At 48.4% G+C, this 10,583-nt stretch overlaps 1 protein-coding gene across 1 annotated transcript; it reads right to left on the reverse strand.

Moving 5' to 3' along the window:
• Positions 1-83: 83 nt before the first annotated feature.
• CWF19L1 (CWF19 like cell cycle control factor 1) lies at positions 84-10,149 on the reverse strand. Its single transcript, XM_060757900.2, has 14 exons — positions 10,030-10,149; positions 9,850-9,934; positions 9,689-9,767; positions 8,677-8,778; positions 7,749-7,966; positions 6,878-6,999; positions 6,705-6,789; positions 6,253-6,396; positions 4,963-5,125; positions 4,725-4,804; positions 3,430-3,639; positions 1,152-1,271; positions 748-845; positions 84-426 (listed from the first exon to the last, which is right to left on the reverse strand). Exons 1-14 carry the CDS (start codon positions 10,056-10,058, stop codon positions 282-284), a joined length of 1,680 nt encoding a protein of 559 aa, XP_060613883.2. The 5' UTR covers positions 10,059-10,149; the 3' UTR covers positions 84-281.
• Positions 10,150-10,583: the final 434 nt, after the last annotated feature.

Here is a 10,583-nt window from a genome sequence, read left to right on the forward strand (position 1 = left end):
TTCCCCTTCCCCATCATTGATTCCATGCAAGGGTGGAGTCAGAGCAGCGTTCCTTTGCCAATAAAAGCTGTTGTGTGCATGTGTAAAAACCAGTCTTTTATTTATTTACAAACTTACAAAATACCGCATGTTTACATGCTTTTCTTCACCAACATCAACACAGAAGCCACTGAAAGAATGTCCTCCTGCTCCAAAGGCCACCTGGGGGTCGGGGTTCCGGCCACAGAGAACGGCCCTCCATGGGTCTCAAGGGTCAAAGGGTCCCCCCCCCCTTTTCTTTCTCAGTCCGCTTGGGGCAAGTCGAAGGGCTCGAAGGCCCGGCGGAAGTCCTGAGCGGCGGCCGCTTCCTCCTCCCGCCCCAGTTGGCAGTCCCTCCAGTCCGCCCGGCCGGGCAAGCCCAGCACCGCCGGACTGCACAGCACCTCCCTGCGGAAAGGAAAACACCCGGCGTGGGCGACACATCCTGACCCACAGAAACGCAACAGTATCTCAGTGGAACACCCAGAAGCCACCCAGGCCAACCCCGTCCTGTTGTCATGCAGGGAAAGCACAATAAAAGCTCCCCCAACAGATGACCACTCAGCCTTTGTAATAGCAATAGTAATAGGAGCAACCCCAGGGGCCGCCCAGTCCAACCCCCTTTATTCTACCATTCAGGAAAAGTAAAATCATCATCAAAGCACTCCCGACAGATGGCCACCCAGCCCTAGGCGTCTGGCTGCAAACGGAGCGGCGACAACAACGTACCTCCCGAACTGCAAGGGGAAGGTCTTCCCGATGCGATGGAAGAGCTTCTCTCCGTTATCCAGCTCCACGTAAAAGTACGGCGTCCCCGGCTGCACGATCTGCAGGGCCCAAAAGAAGAGGACGTGGGTGCCTCGTGGGCGACAATCGCCTCCCGTTCAACTTCCAAAGGAGCTTCGATGAAAGCCGGAGCTCAAGTGTGCTTACTCAAACTAGTGAGCTACTTGTGATATAAATCTCTGCAAACTGTAACCAAGACTCTGCAGTGTTCCAGGGATGGGAACTAACATCTTGCCTTTGAGGCAGTCCAACCCATTGCGCCACTGGAGGAGAAACCACGAGACGAGGAATGGCCGTTGCTACCTAGCAGGGGCGCTTTGCGTGTTTACTCTTCCAACCTGACCTACCTGCTTGAGAGCCGAGTGCTCCGGGATCTCCATCAGTTCAATGTGCTGCTCTTCGGCTTGGGACAGGAAGGCCTCCTTGATGTCTTCGGCGGAGCAGCGCTGCTGGGGGACCGGGATCACCTGGACGGAGGGAGGGACCCGTGGTTGGGGGGGGGGGGTTAACGAGAGCGCAAAGGTAAGGTCTTGGGGGAGGGGGGAGGCCTGCCCCGTTCCCCCAGAGACGGAAACACATCACGGGGGCCCAGCGCCCCTCAGCAAGGCTCTTCATCACAGAGAAAGGCAACAGCCTCCTCGTTTCAGGCTTAAACTTATGGGTCGTCTTGTGGGGGTGGGGCGGTGGGCGGAGGGACCCTTCCTCTCCTGGACCCTCCTTTGGCCCTTCCTCCCGGTCTCTCTCTGTGGCAGCCGTGGCCCAACCAGGAACTGCTTCCGCCTGGCCGGGAAGGTGGGGCATCTGCCACAACGCTCCCCAAGGCCCCATCCCTCTCCCAATGTGTGATGGGAATGTGGAAGGATGGGTATCTGGTTCTGGTAATTCTATATATTATTTATACAGTATTTTGGTAATTCTTTATTATTATTATGAGTATATTATTATTATTATTATTATTATTATTATATACAACAACAATATATATTGCAGTGCACAGACCCATCAGTGAATAAACAGTCATTGATAAATTCTCCCATCTCAGGAGAATTCCATTTTGCAAGACACATCTACATGGTTCCAAGTAACGCCACTCTCAGAGGTTACTTCCTTTCTCAGCCTTGTTGCCACTGCAAGGGGTTTTGCCACGATGAGAGTCACCCTGTGGCACTTGCCCTCTAAAAGGTACCTCACAATCCCCTGCATATGGGGCTGGTCATGCGGACAGGATTGGATATGAAAGTTGGCTACGTTGCACTCTGTAATAGCGGCCCTGCAATAAAATGCGTTCTATTGTTTCTACTTCCTTTCCCTCACAGGGACGTAGTCTTTGGGAGAAAGGGATGCCAGGCAGTCTGCCTCTGAGCAGCTCTGAGGGGAATACGTTTAGTCTCGCCTTTGTAAAGAGTCAGCAATATTTGGTAACTGTAAGGCTTTTTAAGTATCCACATTTTATATATTGGGGGGGGGGGGTAACTATATAAATAAAAATGTAATGTTTGTTTGTGGGATTAACAGAACTCAAAAACCTCTGGACGAATTACACCAAATTTGGACACAAGACACCTCTCAGGCCAACAAGTGACCATCACTCATAAAAACACTGAAAAATACAGCATAAGGGACTTAAAAAGTCAAAAAACAAAACAAAACAAAAAATACATTACAACATATGTGCAAAACCACATATATACACAAATATATACACACACAAAACACAGATTTGGCCAAAGCAATATGTGGCAGGGGACGACTAACACATGCGCGCACACACACATACAATATATTGTAATGAGATGGCATTTAATTCCGTTGTACGATGTGCTATGACAACAAAGTTATTATATTCTGTTCTCTCTTTCTCGGCCTACCTACTCAGCTCTCCATTTCTTTCTCTTTACCTGTCATCTATTTATTGATCCACCTCCATCTCTCTCTCTCTTTTCACCTGTGTCTTTATCTATCTATCCATCTGTTTACCAATACATTCCCTCTTTCCCCATCTATCTCTTCACCTGTGTCTCTATCCACCCACCTACCTGCCATTCCTTTCATCAATACATTTCTTTCTCTTCACCTCTGCCTTTCTCTATCTATCTACTAGGCATTTCAAAACTTTCAAAATTTCATTATAAATGGCAGTTCCTAATTGGTTCTGTCGTAAAAATCACCAATAATGAAATCATAATGAAATTTTGAAAGTTTTGTTAGAGTTTTGAAATTTTCACCACCAGAACTTGACCAACACTGTAGAAGCAAAGCACCAGCGCCCACTAGTGTTCCCCACCAGAATTTTAGTTTTGTAAGTACTTTGGAACCATTTAGAACCATGGATTGCACATGCCTACTATCTACCCATCCATCCATCCATCCATTCACCAATACATTTCCCTCTTTCTCTCTCTCTCTCCACCTGTGTCTTTCTCTATCATCTACCTATTGATCCACCAACCCATCTATCTGATCATTTATCCATCCCAGTCACCAGGAGATTGGCATTAGGAGCTGGGAAAGGGTGATTAGAATGTGGAAGGATATAATATATATTGGGGATGACATTCCATTCCCTTGTCAAATGTACAATGGCAATCCAGGTGTGCTCTCCCTCCCTCCCTCCCTGGCTCGTACCTGGAGCTGGAGGTGCTGGCTGCGGAAGTTCCTCTCGTAAACGACGCACCGCTTGCCCCTGGCCCCAAAGAACCTCCGCAGGGCTGCCTTGTACTGCTCCACCTCCTCCACCACGTCGCTGGGCAGCTCCACCACGGACTGGCAGTGGCCGATGGGCAGGATGAGGACGTGGTCCGAGCATAGGGCCCCCTTGGCCAGCGCCAGGTAGCACTGAGGCAGGCAGGGAAAGGGAGGGAGGGAGGGAGGGAGACCCCCAGCCGTTAGGCCCACATTGGAGCTGCAACAGTCATACTTTAACATCATTTATTATTATTCTTATAAGATTATTTCCAATACTTATTATCATTTCAATACTATTCAGTATCAGAGAGTTCTAGAAGAGGTGGAAGAGACCCCGGGGCCCTCTTGTCGAAGCCCCTCCTGCCGTAATAGAGCGACAGACAGAATTCGAGAGTGGGAAGGGGCCCCAAAGAAGACCACCCAGTCCAACCCCCCTCTCCCAGGCAGGAAGGCACAATCCAATCATGTCACATGGTGTAACATACTAAAATGTGACAGTATATCACTATAGCAATACAATATTTATTTCCTTACAGTATTTCTATTCCGCTCTTCTCCTCACCCCGCAGGGGACTCAGGGCGGATTACAATGTACTCATACATGGCAAACATTCAATGCCAGAGACACACAACACATATAGACAGACAGTCAGAGGCTATTTAACATTCCAACTTTTCTGGCCATCAGGGGAGCTGTCACTTCACTGTCCATCTGCAACACTGACGAAGTACTTCCACATTCCCCGCATGCTTTTGCTAGAGATTTTTTTTATGGCCTCATAAATTAACTAAATTAGCCTCCCCACACAGAGGTGGTACCTAATTTTCCTACTTGACAAATGCAGCTGTCTTTCAGGCTGCAAAGGTCGACAACAAGCTACACAATTGGTTGGAACCTCACTCCAACCCAGGCTGGCTTCGAACTCATGACCTTTCAGTCAGTACTGATCTTAATGCAGCCGACTCCCAGTAATACTACACTATAATGTGCTGCAGGATGTCCCTCCCTCCCGCCCGTAAAGACCAAATTTTGACAGTATGACAAACTTTCCCCATTTTTTTTATGATAGAACCAAATAGGAAATGACATGGATAGCCCAGGAACACAAAGCATAGTGTTACAGAGCGCTATAATATATTATATTATTGTTCTTGTTGCATTATTATATTATTATATTGTATTATTTTGTAGTTTAATAAAGTAGAAGACAGGGAAGGGGGTGCCTGGGCCTCACCTGGGAGCCGATGCTGACGATCAGGTGCTTCTCCACTTGGGGGCTGGCCAGGCAGAACCAGCAGGCGGCCGGCGGCAGGGCTTTGGGAGGAAAAGAAGGAAGGGAAGGAGGGAGGAAGGAAGGAAGAGCAGTGTCACCGCAAGCAAGAAGCACCGCTTCCCTCAGAAGTCGGGGCCACTTCTCCCTCCCTCCGGCCTGCCTCCGCTTACGTCCCAAGACCAATCCCTGCAGGACTCACGGGGGCGCCTGCTGCTGCCTGGGGGCCGGTGCTGCTGCTTCTGCTGCTGCTGCTTCTCCTGCCGGGGGCCACCCCCGCCCCCTCCCTCCGCAGGCCGCTTCCGGCCCTTGGGCTTGCGGCTCAGGTCGAAGAAGAACTGGGAGGCCGGCTCCGTGTCTTCTCCCTGCAGAGACAGAGAGAGAGAGAGAGAAGGGGGTTGGGGGGTTGGAGAGGCCCCCAAGTCCACCCGTCTTCTGCAGGCAAGGCCAACTTGGGCCCTCCTCCCAGGTGTTTTGGACTTCAACTCCCTCCATTCCTAACGGCCTCGGCCCCCTTCCTTTTCCTGATCCCTTTCCTTTTCTGCTTAAGCAGCTGAGGGGGAAAAGGAAAGGTCCTGAGGATGTTAGGAATGGTGGGAGTATAAACAAAGTTTTATTTATTTATTTATTTCCTTTTTTCTTTCTCTCCTTCCTTCCTTCTCTACCTCTTTCCTTCCTTCCCCTCCCCTTTTCTTTCCCCCTTTTTCCTCTCCTTTCTTCCTTTTCTACCTCTTCCTTCTGTCTTTCCTTCCTTCCTTCTCTCTTTCCTTCTCTCCCTCCTTCCTTTGCTCCCTCTTTCCTTCCTTCCCTTATTTTCTTTCTCTCCTTCCTTCTTTACCTCTTTCCTTTCTTCCCCCCTATTTCTTTTCCTTCTCCTTTCTTCTTTATTTACCTCTTGCCTTCCTTCTTTCTTTCCCTTCCTCTTTCTCTCTTTCTTTTTTCTTTCTCTCCTTCCCTCCTTTTTTCTGCATTGTCATTTAGTTTTTCATCATTTAGCTTTCTGGGGGAGTTTTAAGTCCTTTCCGCTGTTTTGGGGGGGATTTTATGAGTGATGGTCACTTGTTGGTCTGTTAGGGGTGTAGTGTCCAAATTTGTGTCAATTCGTCGAGTGGTTTTTGAGTTATGTTAATCCCACAAACGAACATTACATTGTTATTTATATATAGATTATTGTTTTTGATGTGTATTTTAATGTGTTTACTTGTAGGCATCAAATATGTGCCGGCTGGAAGCTGCCCTGAGTGTCGTCGTCCCCCCCACCCCCAGGGGGTTGAGAAGGGCGGGGCAAAAATACCCAAAATAAATAATAATAAATAAAAGGAAAGGGCCTGAGGTGTTAGGACTGGTGGGAGTTGGAGTCCAAAACACCTGGAGGGCCAAAGTTAGTCCATGCCTGCTCTAAGGCCTGCACCAAAGCCTGGACTAAGGGCCTCAGTCAACCAACCAGCCCTTCCCTCGCTCGCTCCCTCTGTCCCTGCGGTCCCAGAGAGACCTTTGCGCCTGGCAGGAGGTGGGAGGCGCTGCCCTTGCTGCCCCAGGCCTGCCGGTAAGGGTTCTCGGTGACGTCCTGGGGCTGCTTGACCAGCTCCGCCGGGTCCATGGAAGCCATGGGGAGGATGCTGAAGGCATACAGGTACTGCCGGAGAAACAGAGAGGACGCATTGCCGGAGAGGGGAGGAGAAGAAGAAAGGGACAACAAATAACTTAGAACTAATGCAACATCCAAGCTGGGTTTTCAAAAGCGAGAATACATTCTAACAGTAATAATAGATACAGAGCTCTTTTGAGTCTCCTTTGGGAGAGATAAAGTGGGGTATAAACATAACAACAACAACCACAACAACAACAGAGACATCACTGCCTTGTGTCTCCTTTGGGAGAGATACAACAGGGTATAAACCACATAATAATAATAATCATAATAATAAATCAGGGCTCCCTCACCTTGCTCTTGTCTGTGTTGCCCACGTTTGCCAGGGCGATGAACCGGCTGGCGTGTTGGGCGGCTTCCTGGAGCACAGCATGGTTCCTGCAAGAGGCAACGGGGGCTCCGTCAAAGGGAAGCCCCCGACTGCAGCGCTACAACCCCCCCGTGCTCCGATAGACCGGCAACGCACCTGTAAGGCAGCCTCTCGTAATGCAGCTTCTGCAGGGCGGCAAAGTGGTAGCGGGGCTTGAGGCTGGCGGCCAAGAGGGAGACCAGCTCTGAGCTGCCGGGCGCCTGGCTCTGGACGGGGCCCTGCGAGGGGAAGCGCACGCGCCTCAATCACAGGCTTCCCTTTGAGAAGGTTTCAGAAGGTTCACCCAACAGGTCCCCCAAAACTCTGGGTGAGAGGAAGGTCTGCCCCTTCAGACACAAAGCTCATTAGAAGAAGAAAGAAGATGGAGGGAGGGAGGAAGGAAGGAGGGAGGGAAGGAAGGAAGAAGGAAAGAAGAAAGCAGGATGCTTTTATGTAGATGCGGCCCGCTCTCTGCCATTATGTTTGGCTTCTATGTTCTGCGTATATTGTTTTATATGTCTTGATGTTTTATACCTCAATGTTATGTTGATTATTTTACTGCAATTTGTATTTTCATATTGTGGTTTGTTGTTCGGGCTTGGCCCCACGTAAGCCGCTCCGAGGCCCCGTTGGGGAGATGGTGGCGGGGTATAAATAAAGTTTATTATGATTATATTATTTTGGAGGAAGGAAGGATTGAAAGAAAGAAGGAGGAAGGAAGGAAAGAAGATGGATGGATGATGGACAAAGGAAGGAAGGAAGACAAGAAGGAAGATGGATGAACAAAGGAAGGAAGGAAAGAAGCCAGATGTCTGGAATTCTGGGACGTAGAGATGCCTTGTCTTGGGAAAAGCATCCAAGCAAGGGAGCTTCCTGCTGACCTTTGGGCTGAAAAAGCCCAATTGGCCTGCTCCCCCCCCCCCCGAGAGATTTGGGCAACCTTTATGGTGCCAGCATATTGCTCTAGGGCATTGTTTGTAAGACTCACCGGGGCGTTGTTTGCAAAGGCCTGGACACCCCTGGGCCAGGGAGAGGTCAGCAGGATGTCCACGCCTTTGAAGCCCGGAGCAGAGAGCAAGGAGGCCCGGAGCTCAGCCACATCGTGGGCGCTGAAGCTGTGGGCCGGGGCCGGCTCTTGCGTGGACTCGGTGCCACTCAGGTAGGCGATCTGCAGCCCAGAGGCCCCACTGAAGACGCCCTTGCGGCCTGGGAGCGTGGGGCACAAAGGATGGAAGTAAAGGCATGAGAAGAATGCAATGTTAGGACACAAATGGGCACTCAGGCAGGGAACGGCAACCACACGCTGGCCCGCAAAAAGCACTGCACCAAATTTCAGACGCAAGACCCTTAAAAATCTTGCAACTGGGACCAGACCCACAGTCCTGACAATTACGGCCTAGGCAAGGTTGCTTTTTGCTACCAAAACTGAGCAGCAATAAAGTTCTCAACTCTGAGGATGCTTGCCATAGATGCAGGTGAAACGTCAGGAGAGAATGCCTCTAGAACATGGCCATATAGCCCGAAAAAACCTACAACAACCCAGTGATTCCGGCCATGAAAGCCTTCAGCAATACAAGTTCTCAACTATTTTGCTACAAAAACAAAGTGCCAATTGGTTTGCTATCAAAACAAAGTACCAAGAAAGTTCCCACTGCTTTTGCTACCAATATAAAATATCAATAAAGTTCCCACTTGCTTTTGTTACCAAAACAAAGTATCAATAACGTTACCAATTGCTTTTGCTACCAAAATAAAATATCAATAAAGTTACCAATTGGTTTGTTACCAAAACAAAGTACCAAGAAAGTTCCGAACCCCTTTTGCTACCAAAACAAAGTATCAATAAAGTTACCAATTGCTTTTGGTACCAAAACAAAGCACCTAGAAAGTTCCCACTGCTTTTGCTCTGCACTCACCCAGGTAAGTGATGTTCTCGGCCAGTTCGCCTCCACCGGGATCCGGGAAGTGTCCAGCCGTTTCCTCGTTGTTGGCGCCCAGGATGAACGTCGGGATGGGAGCTGAGGGAGGGAGCAAGGAGAGCTTGCGGGGAGGAGGCTCATCTACAGACATATTCTATATTCCATATCTATCTAAAGATACATTCTGTTTTGATGGTAGAACCAATTAGGAAAGGATGACACTGATTACCCAAGAACAAAAATTGGGCTACATAGTGCTATTGCAATTTTATATTATTATTATTATTATTATTATTATTATTATTATTGTATTTTATACCTTATTATATAATATTGCAATATTATTTTACTGTAACATTATAGATTATTGTATTATTATATATTATGATGATTATATGATTGACTTTTGCTCTTGTTGTGAACCGCGTTGAGTCGCCTACGGGCTGAGAAACTGCGGTATACAAGCAAAGTAAATAAATAAATAATAAATTATATCATTGTGGTAGTATTTTATGTTTTGCCCCATATTATTATAATTATATTATTTTTATTATTGCACAAATATTATATGTTATAGTATTATAATATATATATATATATATATATATATATATTAGGATTATATATATTTAGCATTAATATTACATATTATAATTGTATCATTATATTATTATATATCACTTATTACTGTTGTAGTACTATTATCATATTATATGCTATTATAATGGTAATATATATTATTGTTTTATATACGATTGTATAGTATTGCAGCATTAGTATTATCATTATTGTATCATTATATTACTGAATATTACCTATTATTATTCTAGTATTATCATATTATATGATATTATAATGTTTATATCTATTAGTTTTTCTAGTTACATATTTATATATTATTATTACTGTATTATTATACAATATTGCTTATTTCATATTATTATTATTATTATTGTATGCTGCTTTATTATATACTTGCTAGACTTCGTTGCCATGGCGACAAACTCACCCTTCTTGGCCCCGCCCCGGAAGTCCTCCCACTCGGGGTCGCGCGCGGAGCCGAAGAAGCTTCCGGCGCAGAGCAGGAGCTGCGGGGAAAGGCGGAGGAGAGGCGTGAGAGGGCGCATGCGCGGGCAGGCAAAGGGCGGAAGTGACGTCGCGCGCGCCTACCTCGAAGGGCCCGCTCTTCTTCTGTACGGCGCGGACGCGGGCGAAGAGCGCCCCCAGGCGGCCCTCCACGTCGCCGCACACCAGCCTGCCGGGAGACAGAGACGGAAAGAGGAGAACCGTCAGGAAGGCCCGCTCGCCCGCCCGCCCACCTTCCCTGGGCGCTTCCCTTCCCTCACTCACAGGCGGAGCGGCTTCTCGGGCGGCGCCATCTTGGGTGGGAGAGGAAGTGGAGAAAGCGCAGTGGCGTCACTTCCGGCGCGAAGTCAGTTCTACGCCTGCGCAGTGCAACTTTAGTTCACCGTTCCCTCCTTAGCTGACGCATGCGCAGAAAAAGTGGGATACAAAGTGCCCCTTTTCCTGCAGTTTGAATTCATTCAACCTATTTCACATTTGACCTTGAAGGAGCCGGGGGTGGTGACGGCCGACAGGGAGCTCTGGCGTGGGCTGGTCCATGAGGTCACGAAGAGTCGGAGACGACTGAACGAATGAACAACAATTTCACCTTATTTCCATGCGCAAAGGCCGCCGGGAGTTGTAGTCCCAGAGCGTCACTCCACCTCGTCTGACGTACAGGCCCGCTAGGGGGCGGGGACTACGGCCAATCGGGTTCAGACTTTGCCCCCGTTATTCCCGCCCCTCTCCCGGCTTGGCCAATGGGAGGGAAGGGAGGTCGGGGAAGCGGAACTAACGGGCGGAGGGAGCGGCAGGTGAGCGGGGAGAGCGGGCGGCTCTTA

Source organism: Anolis sagrei, chromosome 12 (assembly GCF_037176765.1).
Source record: "Anolis sagrei isolate rAnoSag1 chromosome 12, rAnoSag1.mat, whole genome shotgun sequence".
Lineage (NCBI taxonomy): Eukaryota > Metazoa > Chordata > Lepidosauria > Squamata > Dactyloidae > Anolis > Anolis sagrei.